Source organism: Leptonychotes weddellii, chromosome 2, assembly GCF_054177405.1.
Source record: "Leptonychotes weddellii isolate Sample4059 chromosome 2, ASM5417740v2, whole genome shotgun sequence".
Classification (NCBI taxonomy): Eukaryota; Metazoa; Chordata; class Mammalia; order Carnivora; family Phocidae; genus Leptonychotes; species Leptonychotes weddellii.
Genome location: NC_138370.1, coordinates 20717810 through 20744546, shown reverse-complemented (window position 1 = coordinate 20744546; position 26737 = coordinate 20717810). Strand labels below are relative to the sequence as shown.

The 26737-nt window shown below is 42.3% G+C and overlaps 1 protein-coding gene across 5 annotated transcripts in view; it reads left to right on the top strand.

Moving 5' to 3' along the window:
• The window catches only part of TRMT9B (tRNA methyltransferase 9B (putative)), a 59289-nt gene that overhangs the window by 18471 nt on the left and 14081 nt on the right, over nucleotides 1–26737 (top strand). For all 5 annotated transcript variants that reach the window (XM_081808336.1, XM_081808321.1, XM_081808313.1 and 2 more), the window contains 2 exons: nucleotides 13617–13814; nucleotides 26284–26438. In XM_081808336.1, the coding sequence (XP_081664462.1) occupies nucleotides 26285–26438 (154 nt within the window). In that variant the 5' untranslated portion in view covers nucleotides 13617–13814; nucleotide 26284. The remainder of the gene's footprint in view (nucleotides 1–13616; nucleotides 13815–26283; nucleotides 26439–26737) is intronic.

Sequence of the window (26737 nt, the reverse complement as noted above, 5' to 3'; positions counted from 1 at the left end):
ATGTGCTAGACATTGAACATAGCTGTCAGTATTAATGCTACCCCCCAGATTCAGATCTTAAAAATATCCAGCCAAGCTTAGAAGATACTCGCCACGGAAAACGATAACCTCATTTGGAACACGAGGTAGGAATTGGCACCAGAGCTTTTTATTCAACGGCTTACTGTCCGTCTCTGCACCCCCATCTAGGCTCAGACCGTGCGGGGTAATGTGTGTGGGGACTGAGAGAAGAGGAAGTTCAAGTCTGACACAGGCTGTCAGTGCTTGACTGTTACGTTGCCCTTGGGGGATGGTAAAGCACATTTCTATGTGAAAACCAGAGTCTTGGGGCACCTGGGTGGCTCAGTCAGTTAAGCATCTCCCTTCGGCTCAGGTCACGATCCCAGCGTCCTGGGATCGAGCCCCACGTTGGGTTCCCTGCTCCGCAGGAAGCTGGCTTCTCCCTCTCCCACTCCCCCTGCTTGTGTTCCCTCTCTCTGCTGTGTCTCTCTCTGTCAAATAAATAAAATCTTTAAAAGAAAAAAGAAAATCAGAGTCTTAAAAGAGGAAGGGGGGCGCCTGGGTGGCTCAGATGGTTAAGCGTCTGCCTTCGGCTCAGGTCATGATCTCAGGGTCCTGGGATCGAGTCCCGCATCGGGCTTCCTGCTCCTTGGGAGCCTGCTTCTCCCTCTGCCTCTCTCTCTCTGTCTCTGTCTCTCATGAATAAATAAATAAAATCTTTTAAAAAAAAAAAAAAGAGGAAGGGCACTCTATATCTGAGAGGAACTAACGCAGACCTGGAGAAGCTAAATGACCTGCCCAGGATCATGCACCAGTGACAGAGCTGGGCCTGGGTGTTCTCCCCATACGGTATTCTTCATCACACCGAAATGCTCCGAGTTCTGCTCTTCAAGTTTTATTTGTGAGGTTTCACGCGTTTGTGTTTCAGGTTTCAAGCTGTATATTTTAGTGACTGAGTGAATGGAGAGGAAAGACACCCTCCTGGGAGGCTTCTCTACTCTCAGTACACAGCTCACCAGCTGTGTGGAGATTCTCGCATGTCACATGATTCTGGGACAGCAGTCTGGAGCCCTACAATTTAACTCAATTCCAACACTGTCTACCTGGAGATGGCCTCCGATCCCACAGATTAAGGGTTCAGCCCCACAAGACTGCCCCCTCCCCCCCACTTCAGACACCAATTACAGGTCCAGCTTGTCTCCTGTGCTTCTGACCGGCCATCCATCAGGTGTTCCCAAGACCTAAGGCTCCAAGCTTCTGTCCCCTTAGAGTTTGAGGTGCATCACCCGGCTGACATGAATGCATTCTTGTCCAACACGTGGAAGCTCACTAAACCTCATCCTTTGGGTTTTTATGGAGGCACAATTGATTAAATCATTGGCCACTGATGTTTGAACTTAACCTCCATTCCCTCTCACTTCCCTGGAGGTCTGGGGGATGGGCCTATAGGTCCAACCCTCTACTCCCCTGGCAACCAGCCCATCCTTAGGGGCTTTCCAAAGGTCACCTCATTAACATAAACTCAGGTATGGGTGAAAGAGGCTTGTTATTTATTAGTAACAAAAGATACCCATTTCACCTTTATGCTCTGAAGCTACTTCAGGAATAGCTAGGAAAAAACCTAAATATTATAACAAAAGATGTCCCTAGGGCCCTTTATAATAAAGTTAAGGGTTTTAGGAGCTATGTGCCAGGAACAGTGGTCAAAGACCAAATATATGTTTCTTATTCTAAATCACCATATCATACTGAATGACTGTCTCATGGATAACATGCCCTAACGTACAAGAAAAAAAATTGGAGAGACCCCCACTTACGAAATTACTAAACAAGACAATGGGGAGGAACAAAAGCAGAAAAAGGATATTGTTAAGAATTTCAGAGAGTTTTGTAGAGATCAACTACTTATTTTCCCCCGAATATTGGCATGTGGTTATAACGTTTATATATTAGAAGCCTGTTTTCATGACCAAAATTATTTTGTTTTATGTTGACATGAAATATTTCCTACTCATTTATCCCATGATGATTGGGCGCCTGCCATATGCCTGGCAGTGTTCAAAGTACTGTGTGTCTACATCAGTGAACCCCAAACACCTGATTCCATGGTATTTACAAACTAGTTGGGGGACGACGGTAATAAACAACTCTAGCAGGACGCGGAAATGGAATTTTCTTGCTTTTGCTTTTTTGCATACGAGTGCAAAAAAACAGCAGTATCACTCAGTGCCAGGTCAGAAAAACAGAAACCACCCTAGTTATGTTAACAGAGGGAATTTGATAGAGGGATTTGGTTAAACAGGTATCAAAGAGCTTTAAATGCAAAGTGGGGATAAATAAGGCCGGACAGCAAAAGTAACGGCAATTGCCCCCCTCCCTTCCCCCACGCCCCCGTGTGTTGGGGGAACAAAGAGAAGGAGTTGGGCTCTTTAGAACCCAGCAGCTTGGAGGAGGGCCCCGGAGCCAGGGCCAGACCGTGGGAAGTCAGAGGGGACCGATGGAGTTGGGTAACTCAGGCAGGAACAGGAAGCAACCCAAAGAAGCTGGTCCCCTCTCCCCACTCCGCCTGCCAGCCTCCCTTTAGTGTACCCTGTCTGCAGAGCCCCTTGACAAGGAAGACACGCTGTTTGCAGAGCCCCCACATCACCACACAGAGCAGCGTGGAGAAGGGTATGGAGGGACACTGACTTAACAACAGGCCCAAAGATGTTCCCAGCGGGGGCAGGTACTCTCAGGTTGTGGCACTCCTTGCTAGAATACTCAAGCAGAACTCGCAGAAGTGGTTGAAATCTGTTGTTCTTAAAAAATTGCACTGAAATGTATATAACATAAAATTTACCATTTTAACCCTTTTTGAGTGTACAGTTCTGTGGCATTCAGTACATTTGCATTGTTGTGCAACCAATCTCTGGAATTCTTTCCATCTCCCTGAGTTGAAACTCTGTACCCATTAAGCAGTAAGTCCACTGCTCCCACCCCTGTCCCCCAACCCCTGGCAGCCACCATTCTGCTGTCTGTCTCTATGGACTTGACTACTCTGGGGACCTCAGATAAGTGGGTCATATAATATTTGTCCTTTTCTGTCTGGCTGTTTCACATAGCATATCTTCGAGGTTCATCTGTGTTATAGCATATGTCCGAATTTCCTTCCTTTTTAAGGCTGAATGCTATGAAATCTGGTTTTGTGACCCTTAGGCCACCCCATGTTGAAGAACTGAGACACTGGGGTGAGGATTTATTTAGAGAGAATTTTTTGGCCTACTGTGGATGCCTCCTTTCCATGTTCTCCCTCCTCCTCCTCCTCCTCCTCCCCCCTCTCTCTCTCTCTCTCTCTCTCTCACACACACACACACACACACGCACACGCACAACATCTTGGGAGAAGGGAGGGAGATGTTTCTCCCATCCTCAAGTCAAGTGGCAGGGCTTCAAGGGGGCCACACAGAAAGCTCGAGCTGTGGCCCCTGCAGTTTAGAGCACAGCAGTCTGGGGTCAAGCATATGCCTGAGAAATATAAAGGTTGGTAGAAGCAGCCCATGGCAGCTGAGGAGGGGCTATTGTTCAGGAAATACCAGCACTCTCACTGAGGATGGATCAAAGGTGTTTTCCTCAGACCAGATGTGGGCCACACAAGACAGACGGCTTTGGCCTAGCTGCTGAACACAGTCTCAACTAGAGGGCCGACAAGATGGCGGGTGAAAATGCAGGAGGCGTAGAGCAGGTGACCAGCTGCTGAGAACCATCATAAGCTGTCAGCGGGACAGCGCGCTCCTGTCAGGAAATGACAGGTCAGAGGTCTGCAGCGATGAGGGTCTACAGAGAACCAATGAAAGTGTTCCACAGAGGCCACCAAATGCTCCATGAAATAGAGAAGCAGCCTTCGGTTCCCTCCATGTCCAGAGATCACCATCAGCTCACACCAGTTCCCGTCAAAAAGGGACTTTTTTGGCTCCCGGACATCGCCTGGCCAGTCACCCCTCCAACCACTCCAGCACTGGAAGGTTTGAAGCAAGCTGGCCCTGGGAGTAAGGGAGGAGGTCCCAAAGCGATACCACCACGCTCCACCTTTCCTGCCGCCAGCTTCACTATGGCAGCAGGCCCAAGCCGGAGATGAGAACTTCCCGACTGCAATGCAGTATGGACCTTGCTCTTATACTGGACAGGGAATCTTCGCTTCAGAAATCAGGGTGTTAATGAACAAAGCGAGTCGGAGAACAAGAGCAGTAGAAGTATGAGTGCCACAGAATAGGCCTGCAGGGACATCACATCACCTGCACATCCAACTTGTTCCACATGACGGTTCTGCGAAGGCTGTGGGCGACACAAGGCAGAGTATTGCAGTCTGCACTCAAAGCAGTGACTCGAGGTTGGTGGAAAGGAAATGGCCCTCGGATGCATTATTGGGAAAACAAAAGCATTTTACCTTTTTCTTGCATAAAAGGGGGAGAAAAACCATGAAAGACTCTTAACAATAGGAAACAAACAGGGTTGTTGGAGGGGAGGTGGGGGGGATGGGGTAACTGGGTGATGGGCATAAAGGAGGGCACGTGATGTAATGAGCACTGGGTGTTATACGCAACTGATGAGTTACTGAACTCTACATCTGAAACTAATGATGTCCTATATGTTGGCTAATTGAATTTAAAGGAAAAAAAAGGGAGACAACAGTAGCAAAGCTTTTTTTTTTTTCCCCTGAAAGTAGCTCCCCTGACTACTCCATTTGCTGGGTCCAGCATTGTGGTCTAGGGTTGTTTTATGTTTTATGGTGTTTTATGATCAGCATGACGCTGGAAAATTGAGCAATAAGAGGGAAGCCAACAAGTAGACACAGCGTTTTTGAAGAATTTTGCCATAAAAGGAAGCAGGGAAATTAGGGCTTAAACTGGACAGTGATCTGTGGTCATGCCTGGGAGGGTTTTGTTGTTGTTGTTGTTGTTGTTGTTTTGAGATATTGAAGCATATTTTTATATTAATGGGGAAGATTTAATGGCAAAGGGAAAATTGATGGTTGGCAAGAGAGGGGAGAGAGTTGCAAGAAAGAAGCTGTTGAGCTATCAGCATATAGCTGGTGGGTTTGCTTTATAGGTAAGTATGGACAGTTCATCCCTTGTTTTTTTTCCAGGAGGAAGGAGTATATGATAACAAATGCAAATAGGTTAGCAGATGTACTTCTATGAGCCCATGGGAATCAGAATATTCCACACCCCGCCCAAACAATTTACTTCATATGGATATCAACTATTTTGTTGAATATGTAACTGTTGAATATATGTAGACCCCAGGATAAAATTTAGAACTTATCTGGGACTACATCAAACTTAATAAAAGACACAATCTTTTCTGCATCAAAAGACACAATCAACAGAGTGAAAAGGCAACCTACAGAATGGAAGATACTATTTAAAAGTATATATCTGATAAGGTTTATATCCAAAATATATAAAGAGCTCCTACAACTCAACAACAACAAAGAAGAAAGAAAGAAAAAAAAGAACAAGCTAAATTACCTGACTTTAAAAATGGGCAGGGGATAAAATAAAAAATAAAAAAATAAAATAAATAAAAAAATAAAAATGGGCAAGGGACTTGTATAAGTATTTGTCCAGAGATGACATAAAAATGGCCAACATGCAAATGAAAGAGGCTCAGTATCATTAATTACTAGAGAAATGTAAATAAAAACAATGAGATAGCACCTCACACCCATTAGGATGGATAAAATTAAAAAACAAAAAGAACAGAAAATAACACATGGGGAGGGTGTTGGCACCCTTGTACACCATCAGCATGAATATAAAATGATGCAGCCACTCTGGAAAACAGTATGGAGGATCCTCAAAAAATTAAAAATAGAACTGCCATATGATCCAGCAACCCCATTTCTGGGTATTTACCCAAAAGAATGGAAAGCAGAATCTTGAAGAGCTTGTTGCATACCCATGTTCTAGCAGTATTGTTCACAATAGCCAAAAGGTGGAAGTTACTCAAATGTCCATCGACAGATGAATGGATAAACACTGTGATATGTACATACAGTGCAATATTGTTCAGCCCGAGAAAGGAAGGAAATCCATGGATGAAACTTAAGGGCATTATGCTAAGTGAAATAAGCCAGTCACAAGACAAATACTGTATGAGCTCACTTATATGAAGTATCTAAAGTAGTCAAACCCTTAGAAGGAAGGGTGGTTGCTAGGGATTGGGGAAAGGGGAAATGAGGAGTTATTATTTCATAAGCATAGCGTTTCAGTTTTGGAGGATGAAAACGTTCTGGAGATCTGTTGCAGAACAATGTAAAGGTACTTAACACTACTGAGTTGTACGCTTACAAATGGTTAAGATGATGCATTTTATTTTATGTGTTTTAATCACAACTAAAAATAAAAAAATATTTTTAATTTATGACTTATTATTTGCCTCTTTCCTTTTAAAAGTTGTGAATCCAACAAGAGCTTTTTAACTGATGCTTCTAGTTACTTGGGAGCCTTCATTCCTTCATTTGGCAATTGTCCATCACCACCAAATCTGCCAGATACAGTAAGAGGTATTATGGATAAAGAGATGACGTGGGGATGGTCCTTGTCCATATAGAGCCGAAAGTCAAGTTGGAGGAAATAAACATAAACAAATGAGTACAGGAATGTTTTTTCAGTTCCATGTGATCCACGGTTCCTGACCAGGACCCACCACCACCAATGCAGGGGCCTCCTTCCACATGAGGCTCCACGGCCATAGTAATAATAGTAATTCCTGGAGTGTGAGGACCTCTAAACCCGCAAACCCAGAGCCATAACAACAGAGAGAAAAATATTAAAAAAATAATTAGATGTAATTATTAGTGGCATTGCTCTAAATTCTCCCTTCCCTCCTACCTCATGTTTCCCAGACCCAAGACCTATAGGGAAAAAAGGATATCACATATCACATAGATCAGAATCATATATACAAGCCCCATCTTGAGGTCAGAAGATATTGTTTCCCATGTGGACCTTAACTGAGTCTTTCTTAGGCCATTCTACCATTAGAAAAGACCCAAGATTTCTAGGTGATCGGGTCCATGGTAAGATCAGTGATAGGACATCATTTATTACTTCTTTCTCTGTAAGGTAAGTTTCTTGGTCCAAAGCAATGTTGTGTGAGATTCCATGTATTTGTTTCATTAACACCACGTGAAGTAGCCAGGACAGACCAAACAGTGGCCCCCACGGTGCTGGTGATGTGTATCCGTGTAATGCAGGGGAGGCATGAGGGAGCACCGGGTGGTGAGTCTAGCTGGGGGACAGGAGAGCCTTCATAGAGAATATGGCACAAGCTGACCCTTCCAAGATAGTTGTGTCTCTCAGGTAGTCTAGGGGAGCAAGGTAGTTCTAGGCAGAAGGAACAGATGAGCAAAAAACATGAAGACATCAAATGTCTAAAGCATTCAGAGAAACTCTAGTTACACATGTAGAGCAGTGACACGAGCAAAGGAGTTTGTCCTTGACCGCAAATCAGCTAAGTATCTACACAGATTCCTTTATCCTTCATCCCAGCAAGAGTTTCTCAATGAAAGAAGCCATCGTTGAGTTAAGTTCTGGTGCCAAGTCCTTATGGTAACAAGCAGTTTGCTGACTGGCTACTTCGAGTGGAACATCATAGTGGGAAATGCTGGAGGGTGGGCTGGGGTCACATCACAGAGGACTTTATGGGACATACTGAGGTATTTGGACTTGCTCTTTAAGTCTGAAGAGGAGTGAGACATGACCTTGACCATGCTCTTGAGAATGAATTTTAGGGCACAGAGCTGTGAAGCCTGGGGGACTGGTGGGTCTGGAAACCATCATATTAATCTGGTCCCCAAAACTCAGTTTTGTATTTCAGTGTTGGTTTGTGATCAATATAATGGAATGAGAAAATTAAAGGAGGTTTAGTCAGTTTTTCACAAAGCTAAATATTATTCAATTTTAAAGGACTTCTTTAGTTCAAAATTATGGGCCTCCCAACTTTTGTGGGGGTAAATTATCCATTCATCTATGCAATTATGGTGACGGTAAATTATACACTTTAAAAGTGTGCGTGTGTGTGTGTGTGTGTGTGCGTGTGTGTCCATCCTAGCCTTCAAGTAAAGAACCAGATGGTCCCTCTGGTTCTCCAGATGTCCTTCTGAGATTTGGGGGGAGGTCTGTGAAATCCATGAGTGGGAACTCCTAGTTGAGGCAGTGGGGAAAGAATGGGAGGCACGTAAGAGGAGAGATGCAGGTGGAGTCTACAGGATAAGATGCTTGACCGTCCAGATCTTAACTATACTTTGTATGCATGTGACTCTCTTGCTGAATCTCAAATAATCAGATTTTTTTTCACAACAACCTCAAGAATACCTCCTTTGGATCAATTGTATTATAAACATATTTTATAAATACATAATACATCTTCATATTTATCCCCTTATTCCATTCTTAGAAAATCATGTCTTGTTTTATATTGACACCATAGTCCTCATGTAAAACTCCTTCTTTTTTTTTTTTTTTTAAAGATTTTATTTATTTATTTGACAGAGAGAGAGACACAGCGAGAGAGGGAACACAAACAGGGGGAGTGGGAGAGGGAGAAGCAGGCTTCCCGCTAAGCAGGGAGCCCGACGCGGGGCTCGATCCCAGGACCCTGGGATCATGACCCGAGCCGAAGGCAGACGCTTAACGCCTGAGCCACCCAGGCGCCCCTAAAACTCCTTCTTGAACAATCGTTTGACAGTAAGATGAGTGTGGGATTCCTCAGCACCTGACCTGCTGAAACCTTCTTTCCTAAGAGGAAAGAAGATGGGTCAGGTTCTGCTTCTCCCTGGTGTTGCCCTTCTGTAACATCAAAACAAACTTCTTCCAAGCTGCCATTCTGGAGATCCTATTACCTTTATCTAAACACAGACCAGAGCTGGTTTTGTCAAATTGACACCAGCAGCAAATGCCTGGAGGTAGCAGGGTGCTATAGTTTCATTTTTCTTCATACTCATATTTGACTTCCCAGCAGCCTCTAATCTACAAAATCAAAATGAACTATAATAGAGTTTCATGAATCTGGTCTAGTCATTCATTGCCTGTGGAGGAGTGGCCTTCGATAACAGATCTCATCATCAATATTGTGCTGTGAGTTCTTCGTTCCTATTTTGTATCTCCTCCTGTAACCACCCTCCCCCTCGTACACTCACTCTCCTCAGCCGGATGAGAGGAGAACCTTCATTTCCTTCACTGAGATTTTGGAGATAGTATCCTGCTCCTAAATGGAATCAATTTCGACATGTAATCTTTGAAAATTTTCCAGGAAAACAAAGTATTCTTGGGAATATTTGGTCTTTCTCCTAAGATATATTTCTCTCATGTTGTCTGCTTTCTTTCAATGTACATTGACTCTGGGGTGACCTTTGGACCCTGCTGGGATTACAGAGAGGGTCATATTCTCCCACGGCTACATATTATGTAGCTTGGAGGCCCTGAGCTTGTTCTGCTCACGAGATTTTAATTAGAAATGCCAGTGTTCCTTTTTCTACCATTTCTTCTGTAATCTCTCTGGTGTATCATTAAGGGCTTTTCTGTGTAGGGTAGGGAATATTAATTAGAAGAGCATCCTGTTTCACTTGCCTCATTATGTAGAGGGAATAATACTCAAAGTGTCACTCCAAATTATAGAAGCTAACATTGCTCGTTGTCTATATTTTTTATCAATAAATCATGTGCTTGCTTCCTACTACTGTCATTCAGTGTTTGTTCTGTGTTACTCTTGTAGCAGCCTGTAGCTTCTTGAGAGGAAGGACCACCCATTTTCTGCTCCTCTCATAGCTACCAAAACAACTGTTGCCTAGTAGGGACGCAGTCAGTGTTTCTTGCATTAAATTTAATTATGGTAAAGCTATAATGCAGCACATGGCTAGGCTTCCCTCTGATACTAACATGTATGAGGGTTAAATATTAGGGATCCTTGGTGTTCTAACCTCATTCCTTTTCTTAACGCTGCATAATTTCTTTTGATTTAATCTACTCTCATGGCCCTAACTGCCAAGATGTGGGATAATGATTTTTAAATGATCTTTAGTCCAGCCGATGCCCTGAAGCTTCATATCCATCTTACTTTGTTGTCTTCCAAACACGATGGAAACAACATATCCAGCACCCTCCCTCTGATTATTCCCTCTGATGGTGGACCTTAGCACCATCTAAAGGGCCATCTTTTTTATTCTTCTATTCCTTTCTACACATATTTATACAATAGACCTTTACTGAGCACTGTGTAAATTGCAATACCCAGCAGAAATGCAGCCATCATAAGCTACATTGTTCCTACCTGGAAAATGCTGCAATCAGAGAATGTAAGGGATATGTACAAACAGCCCACGCCAGTACATGAAATATAACCTGTTACTGATCATGGCAGTTCAGAGTCAGTTACCAACATCCAGTCCTTCTTATGTCCTATTTCCTGCAGACGCATAAATCTTAAGTAACCTTCTTTGATATAGTCACATGTATTCCAAACAATGGTTCATCGGTTTATATATAGTCATTACCAAAGTTTCATTTTGTTTGCCTTTCATTGTCTCTCCCACTTGGTTTTCAGATGGTGGTGGGACACCTTACAATGTCAGCATTATTATTATTACTGCTTCCTCTTCAGCGTGCTCTTCATCAGTTCCCCAGTCCTATTAATCTGATCCTTTCTCCTCAATATCCCTTATGTTTGGCCTTACATGCTTAATATCATACCTAAAATATTTAACTGGGTTCTTTCTCTGTCTTCATTGTGAACCTGGCCGGGCAATATAAGCCTACACTATTGCCAAAGGAGATTTTTTTTAATTTAGTTCCAGTATAGTTATCATACAGTGTTACATTAATTTCAGGTGTACAATATAGTGATTCAAGAATTCCATAGATCACCCGCTGCTGATCACAACAAGTGCACTCCTTAATCCCTGTCACCTATTTAACTTACCTCCCTACCCACCTCCCCTCTGGTAACCATCAATTTGTTCTCTATAGTTAAGAGTCTGTTTCTTGGTTTGTCTCTCTCTCTCTTTTTCCCCCTTTCCTCATTCGTTTTGTTTCTTAAATTCCACGTATGAGTGAAATCATATGGTGTCTTTCTCTGACTGACTTACTGCACTTGGCATTATACTCTCTAACTCCATCCATGTTGTTGCAAATGGTAAGGTTTCATTATTTTTTACGGCTGAATAATATTCCATATATATATACCACCTCTTCTTTATCCACTCATTAATCAGTGGACACTTGGGTGGCTTCCATATCTTGGCTATTGTAAGTAATGCTGTTATAAACATTGGGGTGCATGTATCCCTTTGAATTAGTGTTTTTTTGTTTTTGTTTTTTTTTGTAAATAGCCAGTAGTGCGATTATTGGAACACAGGGTAGCTCTATTTTTCGCTTTTTGAGGAACCTCCCTACTCTTTTCCATAGTGGCTGCACCAGTTTGGATTCCCACCAACAGTGTAAGAAGGTTCCTTCTCCACATCATCCTCAACACCTGTTGTTTCCCGTGTTGTTGATTTTAGCCATTCTGACAGGTGTGAGGTGATAGCTCATTGTAGTTTTGATTTGCATTTCCCTGATGATGAGTGGATGTTGAGCATCTTTTCATGTGTCTATTGGCCATCTGTGTGTCTTCTTTGGAGAAGTGTCTGTTCATGTCTTTAGCCCATTTTTAATTGGACTATTTGTTCCTGGGGTGTTGAGTTGTGTAAGTTCTTTATATATTTTGGATACTAACTCTTTATTGGATATGCCATTTGCAAATATCTCCTCCCATTCCATAGGTTGCCTTTTAGTTTTGTTGATTGTTTTCTTTGCTGTGCAGAAAATACATTTTTTACTACTAACTATTCCAGAGATATAGGGCTAATATGGTAAAAGGACTCATCTGAATTCAACAATTTTAAAGGATAGGTACTATCCTCTTTTGTCTTTGCCCAACAGCTTCTTGGAGAAGATAAAATGATTCACACATTTTCAATGGGGACAAATTTGGATCATAAGTTAGTAAACATAAGGAAAGTCAATTATATGTATAGGTGTTGAAGGTATGATTTTGGCGTACAGAAAAGCTTCCCCACCCCTGCTCCCATCCACGTAGCTCACAGATGCCTTCGGCACTCTCTACGATTCCTTTCATTGGCTACTATTACGGACTCATCTTCAGGGGCATACTGGAGAAGGTTAATACATTTAGGCACTAATGCCTGAAGGAAAGGTGCATAGCCAACTTGGCACTCCTTCGAGTGCCTAGGTCAGGGCATGCAAGTGTCGATCCAAGTAGAGAGCATTTCTTTTCGGGGCTAGCGTGAGGGCTCAGTAAACAAACATCATCTCCTTGATGATAAAGGCAGGCTCTAAAATTGCATGACTAAAGATGAGATCCTTTGACAAATAGCTCTTTCAAGACCCTTCTTAAATGTTTTTCCTAAAAAGTCAACCCTTGGGGCTCTCAGTGGTGCAGATCATATACCTGATATGATTGAGAGATGACTGACGTTTTAATAAGTGTATAGGCATATTCTGAGGACCCAAAATAAAGCTTTCCAAAGCACCCCCAGATCAGTGATTCTTAGATAGGGACCAAGACTGGGGTGGTGTGGAGCACAGGGGGAAGTTGGGGGAAGCCATATGCATGGCGCCCCACCATCCTGAGAATCACCGTCTGTATTTTGGCAGTGACATGTACATACAAAGAAAATGAAGACTGGGGAACACGGTTGAGACCTGTGATCTAGATTAAGGTCCATTTGCTTCATTTACAGAGAAGGAATCAGGTCCCAGTGTATTACAGAATTGGCTTTTCCTACCACACCAGGCATCCCTCCAGACCTCATTTTATACCCCAAGACTTCTACATTACAAAGTGCTTTTTGGCACGCAAGGCCCATCTTTTTTTTTCTTTTTTTTTTTTTAAGTAACTAAGAGTCTTCTGATGGGTTTCCTGACAGACCCACTGTATGATGAGAAAAGAAAATAAATGTGAACAATGAAGAATAAATAGGAGTACTTCTCAAAGTGATGTGCAAATACTGAGCAGTTAAATTGTACTGGAATGATTTAATGCAGTTTGGTAACATTGTCTTAAATAGTATACATTTCCTTAGGCCATGGGATTCAGAGTTGACTCTCAATGCTTGTAATTTTTCTACGAACAAGATGAGATCATTCAATGTAATTTTGGGAGAAAGTACTGTATATTTTATAGAAAGCTTAGGAATTAGGGGCACCTGGGTGGCTCAGTCGTTAAGCGTCTGCCTTTGGCTCAGGTCATGATCCCGGGGTCCTGGGATTGAGCCCCATGTTGGGCTCCCTGCTCCGCAGGAAGCCTGTTTCTCCCTCTCCCACTCCTGCTTGTGTTCCCTCTCTCGCTCTCTCTGTCAAATATAAAAATAAAATCTTTGGAAAAAAAAAAAGAAAGCTTAGGAATTAATTCAGAAACACCTTACAGTTCTGGCACTGTCCACATAGTCCCAGTTCTTTCTAATCCCTTCTTCTCTGGGTAATTTATGCATGGGTTAAGAGGTCAACCTGGGCTGTCTCTGGTTCAATATTTGTATTTTGTAAAATGACATTCAGTATTTGTGTTTTTCCGAATAGAGCCTGTGTTCCCTTCAGAGACTCATGCAAAGTGCTTCATCGCGTGAAGGACCTCGCTGTTTGATTTCACTCGACTGCTTTTCATTTACGTTACACACTGACAAAGTCATGAGCCAAAACTGTCACTCCCTGAGGGTAGAAACTGCCACGCTTCACAAAGGCAAGAAGTAATTTTCCTGTAATCCCAAGATGACTCAGGTTAGTACCTTTATAACTCTTACTGCAATTCAAATAACATGAGGGTGTTGGGGCACTGGGCAGACCTCATTAGTCCCAATCGCTGTAATTTTAAATTATGATAATGTGATATAAAGTAAGTTGGAGTTTATTTTTGTACAAGGCGGTAAAAAGAATTTGAAAATAGTTGTATAGGGTAAGTGAAAATTACAAGAATGTACTTAGTATTTTTTAGAGAACAAAATGCTTTTCTAGTAAAGAGCATTGTTAAATGATAGCTGTTATCCTACAAAAGTTTGCAGTATCATCTGGACTTGAAAATAATATGTAGATGTTAAGTTTGAAGGATCATAGATTAAAAGGCAAAAAACCCAAAAACCTAGGTATTTTATAATTAAGTCTTTGAACTATCATGACCAACTTGTATTGTTATGTTAGAATTGCAATTTGAGTAGGTCTTTAAAATTTAAAGCAGAGTTTTATGTTCTCTTTTTTAATATTGTGTCTTCTGTGGCATTTATAATGGGAGAACAATTTACAATGCTTATATTTGCTTTTAGTTACAAAAATATGACTTCTGCATGCCTAGGGTCCATGCGTGAAACAGCCTCTGCCAGGGCAGGAAATCATGAAATAGAAAACACAACTGGGAAAAAGCTCAGTCCTAGCCCTGTTTCCTGTTGGTCCCCAGCAGGGCATTTATGATTTCTGACCAAAGACTTGAGGACCAGTTTGTCTGGAGTAAAGTACTGTTGTCCTGCAGAAGGAGCTAAGGAAAGGGCTCATTGATGCCTTGGTTCTATGGTTAAATACTGAGTGACTGCTCTGTGTTCAGCACTATCCTAAGACAAAGAAAGGTCCTAGTCCAGTTCCTGCCCTCCAGGAGCTTCTAGTCTCACTGGGCACATATACAAAGTTGAGAATTCAAGATGGGATCAGGAGAAATGTCCCAAGAGTGACAGAGATAATAAATATGGCGAACACAGAAAGAGTGGGAAGGCTGGTTGATATCTATGGCTCTCCGTGAAGTCTTTATGCAGGAGGACAAAGCTTGCTAGACTTCGAAGGCCAGGTGAGATTTTGGAAGGGGAAGGTGATAGAGCATTTCAGGTGACAGAGGACAGTCCGTTGGCTTTAGTGAAGCCCTGAATGAGGAGCTGTACGAGACCCACTCAGGGAAGGGTGAGGAGAGGTCTTCAGGTGGAAGCTGAGAATTTGAGATATGGTGGCCCCAGGATAGAAGTCTGGGAAGACAGACTGGGACCAGGTTGTGGAGGGCTTTGAATGCCAGGCCAAGGAGTACAAGCTTCCTCCCGCAGAGAATAGAGACCCCTGAAGGGCTTTCAACCCTATTAAATGGCCCTTGTCCATTATCTGGAAAATTATCCAGAATTGACATGACACAGAGATTCTAAATTGCTTTTCTTGGGTTCCTGGAGGGAAAACGACAAGTTGCAGCCTTCAAGCCAGGAGTAACACGTATACTCTGTGGTCCCTGCAGTCACTTTTTACCCCGGAAACGTACAGTGTCTCCAGCAAGCCATGATTAAAGGAGGAGGGGTGGTGCAAACTCCTGGCCTTACGGATATGAGATGTGGGGAGTGGGAGGAAGGCAAGGGGGACAGAGAGACTGGAAGGCTGCAGAAGCCGCTCGGATGCTAGGTTGTGGCAGTGCAGAAAGAAAGGCGGAGAGACAGCAAAGATGGCGGTGGAAGTACCACAACGCTGATCTCTTAGGCTAGCGCTGGTTCCCACATGATGCTGCCATCCCAGCATGCTCTAGTGCCACTGGGCTCCAACAAGGGTCCTTTCGTCTGTTTGTGGCAAGTCCTGTTGGGGAACTGCGGCAGCCACAGTGCGACTTGTCCACTGTGACACCCCCTGAGGTGAGTGCCGTGGTTGCGAAGACCCATCCAAGTCTGTAATAAAGTCCGTTGGCAGCAAACATCAAAACAGACGCTTCGTCGGGCCTGAAGGACGGAGTTGTTGGGAGTGTACTAAGGAGCTGACAGAAGAGCTATAAACCAAACCTCAGGAAAGGCAACACTTGGAAGAAACCCGAGGATCTTTCCTTTGGGGTTGTGCCATTAGTGACTGGGTTCCAACTACCTCTTACCAGTTTCCCAGGGGAGAGAGACTGTCCTCGATTGGATCATGTGCCCACCCGTTGGCCTACGTGACTAGCAGGCCCCAGCATCACTTGGAGTCTGAGACAGGGGCAGTTCCTCAAAGGAAGAGCGGATAAGCAGAAATTTTAAAAAAGTATTTAATCTCTGGGGCGCTTGGGTGGCGCAGTCAGTTAAGCATTTGACTCATGATTTCAGCTGAGGTCATGATGTCAGGGACCTGGGATCAAGCCCCATGTGGGGCTTCATGCTGAGTAGGGAGTCTGCTTGGGATTCTCTCTCCCCCACCGCACACGCACACGCTCTCTCGCAAATAAATAAATAAATAGTATTTAATTTCTAAAATGTCTGGGAATACAGGTAATGGTCATAAGTGTATGGCCTTAGGCTTGGGGAGAGATCAGATATTTTGCAGAATCTTAGGTTTCCAAAATAATTTTTTCACAACTACCTTTGGCAGACCCTCTTCTCTTTCAAACTAAAGTCTTATGGTTTAAAACAAACAAACAGATATGAACCAGAAATTACCCCCAGCAATACCTTCATGCCTTCATGCTTTGGGGTCCACACATTAGTGTCTTTTCTCCCTCCCTCTCTCCTTCCCTTCCTTTTGTAGCAGTCAGATCTTCAAACACATTGGGTGACCTGAAGTGATTTATTTGATTTCTATGCCTTAGCTGTGATAGAATTTCTAAGTTTGCTACTCTCCCTGAAAGGCAGGTTAATAGGGCTTAAAAAAAAAAAAAAAGATTTATTTATTTGAGAGAGAGAGAGAGAGCACGAGCACAAGCAGGAGGACAGAGAGAGAGAGAATCTCAAGCAGATTCTGCACTGAGTGCAGAGCCCAATGTGGGACTCGATCTCATGACCCTGAGATCACAACCCTAAGATCACAACCTGAGCCAAAACCAAGAGTTGGTTGCTTAACCGACTGCGCCACCCAGGCACCCCCAAAGGGCTTTAAGAAACACAGTGGCTTACCCAGCTTTGGTCAGTCTTTGAATAGATACTTCTTATAAATGCAATTTAATTGAATTCTAAGGTGATGATCCCAATTTCTCATTCATTCATTTGGAGATGTGTTATTTTACATACAAGCAGGGCTCACAGACAATTTCCTTTTTAACAATTTCCAATTACACTGGAAATGAACATAATACATAAAACTCCAGCCTACTACAATTCTAGACTTCTAGAGCAAGAGTTTTTAAGCTTTTTGGCATTATTTTGAATTTTAATTTTTTAATACAAAAGTTCAAGCGAATCTCTCTTGTAGTTACAAGAGACTATATGCAATGAGATGGCTCAGTCTCCTAAATATAATGTGAAAAGAGAAAGACACAAAAGAATACAGAGTATAGGATTACTCTGTATAGTTACAAGTTGTCAGAGTCTGATTTCCATTAATGATTGATTAATAGTAGTACATTCTATGAACAATGAAATTAGAATGTAAATATCTAGTTCTGAGCCCTAATTGGAATAGATATAAAATTAATAAAAACATAAAATTATATATTTTATCTCTTTCTTATTTTTATCCCTATGAAATTGGGACTCTTAGATCTTTATCTACTTTTCCCACTTCCCGTGTCTTGCTTCTTCTGCATTAACATATAAGAAGCACGTGATAATCATTCAATATATATTTGTTTTCCTTTTTCTTCTCCTTTTCTCTTCCCCTAGTGCCTTTCCCCTTTTCTTTATCATTCCATTTTACACCTTTAAAAAGAAAAACTGTAGGGACACCTAGGTGGCTCAGTCGGTTAAGCATCTGACTCTTGATTTCAGCTCAGGTCATGATCGCAGGGTCATGGGATCGAGCCCTGCGTCAGGCTCCACGCTCAGCGTGGAGTCTGCTTGTCCCTCTCCCTCTGCTCCTCCCCCTGCTGTCTCTCTCTCTCTCTCTCAAATAATTAAGTAAATCTTGAAAAGAAAAGAAAAACTGTATTGGCACATATTTTTGGCTCCTTCTTTGTTTTTTGGGGAGCCCTGTTTCTTCTATTACATCTGTATTGTTCAGGTGATTAACTGCCCTCCTATCAATTAGGCTCTAAATTGCTGTTTCCTTGGTTCTATGGCTTATAAATATTGTGAAATCATTCCAAAAGTTTTTATTCTCCCATAAACTCAGCAGGTTTTTCCAGTACAGTAAGTGCTCTTGTAGAGAGCCACATAAACAGCTGGCTAAACATTCCAGCTGATCAACATAGCAGTAATAAATCAGGAAATTTCATTTTGTCCGATCATTTCTAACAAGGCACTGAAGTGTCTGAGAATTGTCTTAATGAGTAACAGTAACGATAGAACAACAAGGTAGTGAGAGAATGATGGTAAGAATTGGATCCACATGCTGTTAGAAAGCTAAGGATAAGACAGCATCTCTCCTGGATTCTTTATATAATATCTGTTCCCATCCATTTACTGAGATCCATAATCCTCATATATCATCGTAGCTGTGCTACTTGGAGGCCAGAGCTAACATAATTCATCCTTAATTTCACATTGGATATTTAGGTAAAGCTATTTAGTATTTAATAAACACATGAATCTAGGGTTGGTAAAGTGAGTTTCTTTTCTTGCAGCAGACCAATTAGACACTGCCCTGATAGGACATCTTTACTGAGAGCAAATGGACTTTATTCTTCACTGGTTACTGGATAATCTGGCATGAGACATTATCTTATTTAAATTAGTAAGAAATCCTCAGTTAATTTCCCTAGACCATGTCCTTAAGGGTTATTTGTGAATCAGAATTGTTAAGTGTGTGGTTGTTGAAGTCACAGTGGTTGGGTCCACATCCCAAGCATTGGGTTTATCTCTATTTGTTCAGGTCGTTTTTATGTTCTTTAAAAAGTCTTATAGTTTTATTCCAAGAAAAACGAGGAGAGGAAATCCTCAGTTAAATTTCATCTGAGCTAAAAACTCAACAGTTTCTGTATATATTATTACATAATCTAATTTCATGGGAATATTGCATCAACATGGTACCCTAACTCATCTTTGACCCTAGTGATCTCCAGTTTCTAGGTGTCCCCTAGAAGGCACTAAATGAATGACATTCATTCATCCTGGCAATGGCAGGACATGGCTGAGAAAGGATATTCTGCTCAGCTTTGAGTTTTAAAAATCCTTTGGATTTTCTTACATTGAAATATATAGGGAAGTATATATGTGTACACTTAGATGAATTTTCACAAAATAAGCACCCTTGTGTAACCAGAACCCAGATCAAGAAATAGAATATTACCCACACCCCAGGACAGTGCCCCCCTCCCCGCTCCTTTGCAATTCCTACACCCCGAGGTAGCCATGATTCCACTTCTAATGGCATAGATTTACCTGTTTTTGCACTTTACATAAATGGAATCCTATACTCTGTATTCTTTTGTGTCTTTCTCTTTTCACATTTTATTTAGGAGACTGAGCCATCTCATTGCATATAGTCGCCAACTTTTGATTCTTATTACTCTACAGTATTTCGTTGTATGAATCCACGGCAATTTCTTTGATTCTTCTATTGGTGACAGACATAATGCATGGCTTCCAGGTTTGTGCTGTTTTGCAGAATGCTACTGTGGAAATTCTAGACTGTCTTTTGGTGAATTTATGTGAGCATTTCTTTTGGATACATATACACATACATAAAGAGCAGAATTTCTGGGCCACAGGATATGCATATGTTTGGCTTTAGTTGTCACTTGCCAAAAGTCTTCCAAACAAGCTGATGCAATTTACACTTCTACTAGCAGCATATTCTAATTCTGGCAGCTCCATGTTCTCACCAACACCTGGTATCTTCTGTCTTTTTCCTGTTAGCTGTTCTCTCACGTGGGTGGTGGCATCACACTGTGGTTTTAATCTGCAGTTGCCTGATATGAATGAAGATGGGCACCTTTTCATGTGTTTCCTGTTCATCTCCTGCCCACGGTGAAGTTCTGTGGGTTTTTTGCCCATTTTTATATTGGGTTGTTTGTCTCTTGCTTAATGGTATGGAAGAATTCTTTATATTCTGGATACAAATCCTTAGTCAGATGTATGTACTGTGACTATCTTTTTACATCCTATGGGTTGAATTTTCACTCTCCTACTGATACCTTAATTTAATTTTTTTATTTTTAAAGATTTTATTTATGTATTTATTTGAGAGAATGAGAGAGAGAGGAGTGTAAGCAGGGGGGTGGGGGAGGGAGGTGACGGGAGGGGTAGAGGGAGAGGGAGAGAGAGAATCTTAAGCAGGATCTACACCCAGCACAGAGCCTGATGCAGGGCTCAATCTCGTGACCCTGACATCATGACCTGAGCTGAAACCACAAGTCAGATGCTTAACCGACTGAGCCACCCAGGTGCCCTGTAATGTCTTAATTTTAATATAGTCTAATTTACTTATTTGCCCTTTTATGGTTAGTTCTTTCTTGGACCTGTTGAAGAAATCCTAACCAACCTCAAGGTTATATAGAAGCTGTCTTTTTCCTCTAAAAGCTCTATTGTTTTACCTCATAGCAAGAGAGTTTAATTTAGAAATGTCATTGGTAGGTAGGTACCTGGAGACAGAATTAAATAAGAAAACAAATGAGTATGTTTTCCATTGAGCCAAAACGGGGAGGACTGACTGTAGAGAGAATAATGGTGCAGAAAGAAACTCAGGATAAAATATAACAGAAGTTCCCATCACAAACAAAAGACAAATCCCGGGGCACCTGGGTGGCTCAGTCGGTTAAGCCGCTGCCTTCGGCTCGGGTCATGGTCCCAGGGTCCTGGGATCGAGCCCCACATCGGGCTCCCTGCTCGGCGGGGAGCCTGCTTCTCCCTCTGCCTCTGCCTGCCTCTCTGCCTACTTGTTCTCTCTCTCTCTCTCTGTCAAATAAATAAATAAAATCTTTAAAAAAAAAAAAAAAAAAAAAAAGACAAATCCCTCCTGGTGACTGGGCCATGAGCTTCGAGCCTATTATCCCAGTTTCTGAGCTGCCTTTCTAGGACTGGTTATGAAAGGAACTGTCCTGAGAATATGCAGCTATGGTGACTTCTCTCTGGGGACAAGGAGCCACTCCAGGGGACAAAACAAGGCCTCTCAGAGTTCTCTGTGTTCTCTGTGGGTCAAGTTCAGTGTCTCATCTTCTTGATGAGATACTAGGAAAATCTTTTCTTGGGAAACCTTTTCAGCTCCTCTGACTGTTTTTACTATTTATACATGTGTGTGGTAGGCATGGTTTTATAATGATCATTAAAAGTAATTCATTTTTTTATACTCATTTCAAATTTCAAAGTTGCATTTGAAATTGTGGGTGTTGGGCATGTCTCAGTGTGCACCCATCTATCTATCCCTGTTTCTTTGTCCAGAAACACAGCATTAAGAAAGACTGAAAGGTGAGAGGGATGGCTTACAGAGGGACATAAGGAAACTTTGCAGGTGATGGCTACATTCTTTATCATAATTGTCTTGTGGTTCCCCACGTGCATATGTATAAACCTTATCAAATTGTGCACATTACAAATGTGCAGTTTGTTATACATCAATTATACCTAAACTGTTAAAACTAAAATAATTTAAAAATATTGTTTATTTGCCTGGAGTTTCATTTTTCATTTATTCATTAAACATGGTTAGACCTGTTTAAGACCAGTGCTAGATACCATGGGCTCACCAAAGATGTATATTTAATGTTGCTTCTTTAGAGTTCAGAATCTGGTAGAATTACTTAAGTTACTATAATACTTTGTAGACTATGAAACATTTCAGGTCCTGTGGAATTTAGGGATGAAGGAAATTACATTTATTTGAGAAGTTTAGAGAAAACCACAGGCAAAAGTCACTTCTTGGCTCACAATATTAAGTTTTAAAAGACGGGATACAGTACTGTATTCAGTTTTCTCCCCAATTTTGTTACATCTGTAGTAAAAAGGAAAATGTTAATATTTATGAAGGAAAAAATTTAGACACACTCACATAGTAACAGGGTACCTTCCAATAGAATATAACTGATAGTTTTTACTTTTTCATTACCTATTCAACATTTCTTAGGTGAGCTGTTTATTCCTTTTGGCTTAAAACACCCACTCTGTCTGTGCATCAGGGACCTACACTGCTGTTTCCATGATTTTGCAGAGACATGGAAAACAGTACTGGAGCTACATGCTGGCTATTAAAGCTTCTGCCCAGACATAATTCACATCTTTTCTGATCATATTTAATGGTCACAATCCAGGCTTTGCCTGAATGAAGTTGGGTGGAGAAGTGTTATCCTAATCACATGCTCAGAACAGGACAACCAAGTATTTGTGACTTCTTAATGATGACCCAGTTGCTAGAAGAATTGCTGATATCCTTCTTTTTGTTCCTCTCTCCCTGGGAAACAAACACATCAAGCCACTGACCTCTCCTGTTAGTTTCCTATCACTTTCTCTCCTCGCTTCCATTTTCCAAGGAATATAGGCTAGCCATAGAAGAAAACCCAAAGTTCTTAGTATAAGAAGTAAGGCTGGATTAGAGAGGACTCTTGTGGCGGTCAGGTCAGAAACCCAACAAGTGTAAGTACAAAGGGGAACTGACGGACTCCGAGGTGGGTAGGATAAGGAGTAGCCCCCAGAACTGCAAGAACCAAAGTCTCAGGGAGTAGAACCAGGACTTTATGCTTCCCATGTTTCTTCTCTTTGCGTTTGTCTCTCATCTGTTTGCTTTGCCTGACTTCATTCTCTTCTACCTGAAGACAGCTCTTTTGCATGTGGGGGAAACATAGTCACTGGCAGCCTGACCTTCACATCTCTCTAGCTCTGTGATGCCAGGGACAAGACCACTGGTTCTTTTTTTTTTTTTAATTTTTTGAAATTTTTTATTTATTTATTTTGAGAGAGAGAGAGAGAGTGTGTGTGTGTGTGAGTGAGGTGGAGCAGGGAGGGGCAAAGGGAGAGAGAGAAGCTTTTTTTTTTTTTTTTAAAGATTTTATTTATTTGACAGAGACAGCGAGAGAGGGAACACAAGCAGGGGGAGTGGGAGAGGGAGAAGCAGGCTTCCCGCCGAGCAGGAAGCCTGATGCGGGGCTCGATCCCAGGACCCTGGGATCATGACCTGAGCTGAAGGCAGATGCTTAACGACTAAGCCACCCAGGTGCCCCAGAGAGAGAATCTTAAGTAGCCTTCACACTGGGGGCTCGATCTCCAGACCCTGAGAACATGACCTGAGCTGAAATCAAGAGCTGGATGCTTAACCGATGGGAGTCGCCCAGGTGCCCCAAGGCCACTGGTTCTTTAGTTCCACACAGAGATCTCTCCAGGAAGGACTCTAATTGGCTCACCTGGTATCACCTGCCCACCTTGGACCAATGATTGTATCCGGAATACGATACCATGATTGGCCAGGCCTGGGTCACATGCCCCTCCAGGGAGGACAAGATACAAATGATCAGAACAAGGGGGATGGTGAACTTGGTGGGACAAATAAAAACAATAGCTATTCTAGTCTAATTAGAATTAGATATGCCTAGGGCGATCTTTTAAAATTGTAAGTCCAATCATGTTACCCACCCCCCCAACCCATCTACCAACTGAAAACTACTTTCTACTTTCAATTGCACTTCAAGTAAAACCCAAATTAGTTCTTTGAATTTTCAGTGCACTACTTCTTCTGACTTCTCCTTACCTTCCAGATTATTTTACCTTCTCTCATGACTCACCAACAAGGCATCAGCTAGCTACAAGGGCCTAGAATCTGACAGCACACAGGTTAAGAAGCCTGGCTAAACCAAACCCCATCTCCCTAGCCGCACCTTGAACCCTGTGCTCTTATTTTAGTACTAATCTCACTAGGTTAATCACATTACCTAATTCACAAGGAATTTACCTATATGTATAACATTCATCTGGAAAATATTGCAGGAAATTTAAATCCAGTGTTAAAAATGTCACATCGGAGAGCCCCAACTCTACAAATCAGGTTCACAGTCAGCTCTTTATTCTGCAGTATATAATCTTAACTTAAAATGCAATAAAAACAAAGTGGATTTCTGTTGTTCACACACTTTAAAATAGGTCTTTGTTTACAGTAGAGGCCAAGCAATTTGGGAGAGGACTTAGAGGAAGGTCTGCAAGGGGTACTGTTCAGATTCCACAAATTCTGAGCTTGTAGTTGGAGCCAGATTGAAGATCATCGAGTTTATGCTGATTGCCACTTGACATGTGCAAGTACAAGAAAGTAAAATGTATTTGTTCTAGGGTTCCTCAAAAGTGCATTGCCTGATTTGATTCCTTGAGGGGGAAAAAGTGTTAAAGAGTTAACTTAAGTCTACGGAGATTTTGATTAAAAAGAAAAGCACTGGGCGTTTGGGCTTTTCTGGTGTGTAGGAAGTTACAGGCAGCCATCTGTTTACTTTGTAAATTCCAGTTGAGGGTGAAACATAAGCTGTTTCAGTTTGGGTGGAAGTTTTGTCAGACCTCACAAATGAGATTTGTACTCTGTTAGGAGTTTGCCAGATTTTTTTGCAGGGGCTGTGGGCAGGTCCATGGTAATTAAGGAGAGTCTACTGCTAATTTGTTTTCTTAAGAGTAAATCCTGAGAAGCTCTTCCTTGCAATAGAAGGAATGATGGAATTAGAATATCATCATTTGGTGATGATTATGGTACTAACTGTTTTGGGCAAGAATCACAGGACGCTGAAACTGGCGGATGAGACTCTGAAAAACAGGATATTTATGTAGTCTCAAAGTATCTCTCCACAAGATATTTCTTAAATGCAAAGGGGCGTAAGAAGGGAAGGTACTTCGTAGTTCCTAATGAGACACCATCTTATTCAAGTGCTTCCTACTTCCCAGGGTGGGGGTGTAAGAGGATGGAGGGTGGGGAGCGGGACGCAGGGACCGTCTAGAGACTGGGCCCTTCTCCTGTCGCTCTCTCATCTGCAAGCTTGTGAGTGTAGGTTCCTTTCTTCCCACATGCCCCACGGTCACTCCCTCTTCTCCCAAAGCCAATGCCACCTTCTGTGGTCATGGTTAGATTCCATTCCAGTTATGTTTGTTTGTTCCTTTATTGACAGTCTGCTGTGTGCAAACTCCAGGGGATTCAGCGTTAAATAAGACAAGCCCTTGATCTCTAGGATTTTCCAGCCAGCACTAGAGGAAAATATCAAATAAACTATTATAGCCCTTTGTATGTGTAGAGGTATGCATGGGATGCACAGGGGTACAAAGGGCAGCACCAAACTAGCTGATGCGCACCAGTAGGGCTCTCAAATGATTGAAAATACTTTGATATTGATTGGTAAAAAGCCGCAAGCTGAGCCCCTGGCCACTTCCCTGGGATACTCTTCACTCACATGCCTCAAGAGAATAATTAAAAGATTAAACCCAACACAGCAGAGGCCTCTAAGACTGCTCTTGCATTTTTCCACTCCTGATTGCCTAATCCTGCATGAAAGGTCAGACAAGGCTTTTCTGGAAGAGGTGATGTGCGTGTCAACAATGAATGGAAGTTAGCCAGGTAAAGCACAGCATCTGTTCAGGCCCCTGGATCAGGGAGAGAATGTGTCGCATCTGAGAAACCATGGTTCACTGAGTAATATAGCTCATCTGATGCTGCGGAAGGGTGGTGAGAAATGGCTTCAAGAGGTAAGTTAAGGCCAGATCAGAAAGAGCCTTGTAAGCCCCACTAAGACACCTGAACTTGATTGAACAAGGTATAAAATGCCTCTGAAGAAGTCTGAGATGGAAAGCAACACAACTGGATTTATGTTTTAAAAAAATAGTTGTGGCATAAGTGAAGGAAAGAGGTTGAGAGGGGCAAAAGACAAAAACAAACAAAAAACCTGTTAACAGACTGTGGAAGTAATTCAGGCAGGAGATGAGCACCTTTTCTAAAGCAGAATTAGTATGGAAATAGAGAAATGGTTGGAATCCAAAAACATTAAACCTGACTTTTTCCCTATGTGACTACAATAAATTTCAAAGACCTGTAAAAAAAAAAAAAGGTAGATTCAATAGGGCTTTGTGATTGGATTGGAGTGATGAGCTACGTTATAAAATTTTAAAAACGTATTTAGCATTAGATAATTTTATCCAGAATGAACCATTTGGTAAGCCTTTTATATATGCTTCCAAAATGAAGAATTGATCTTGCACAGGAACGTAGGGTGGCTGGCTCGTTTCCAAACCATTATTTTCCGAAGATCTGCAGGTAAAAACTATGCATTTGCTAGCCTTTGGACAATTATGGTGGGGTCACACTGCAGGTTTTGTCCTTCGCAGTGCAAAAGAGAGTGTAAGGACAGTACAACCTTGACGGTTGTAGGTCCCCGATTTTAGGAAATCCGCATCCTCCATCAGTTATCTCTGGTGCGTACTCTGACCTGCATTTCTTGGGGTGGCCCCATTCCCAGGATGGATCATGAAGCTGCCCAGCTGGAGAAGCAACACGTGCATGATGTGTATGAGAGCACGGCACCTTACTTCAGTGACCTGCAGAGCAAAGCCTGGCCTCGCGTCCGCCAGTTCCTCCAGGAGCAGAAGCCCGGCAGCCTCATTGCTGACATAGGTAACCCGGGCTTGTGCCCCGTAGTCTGAAATATATTCTCTTGTGCCTTTCCTTTTCAGATGCATCTCACATTTCTGTTCTGATCAGAAGTCTGAAATTGTGTCCTTGGCCTGCCAGTACCTAGACTATTCAACCTTATAGCAGAAATTCATCAAGTCAGGGCGCCTGGGTGGCTCAGATGGTTAAGCGTCTGCCTTCGGCTCAGGTCATGATCCCAGCGTCCTGGGATCGAGTCCCGCATCGGGCTCCCTGCTCCTTGGGAGCCTGCTTCTCCCTCTGCCTCTCTCTCTGTCTCTCAT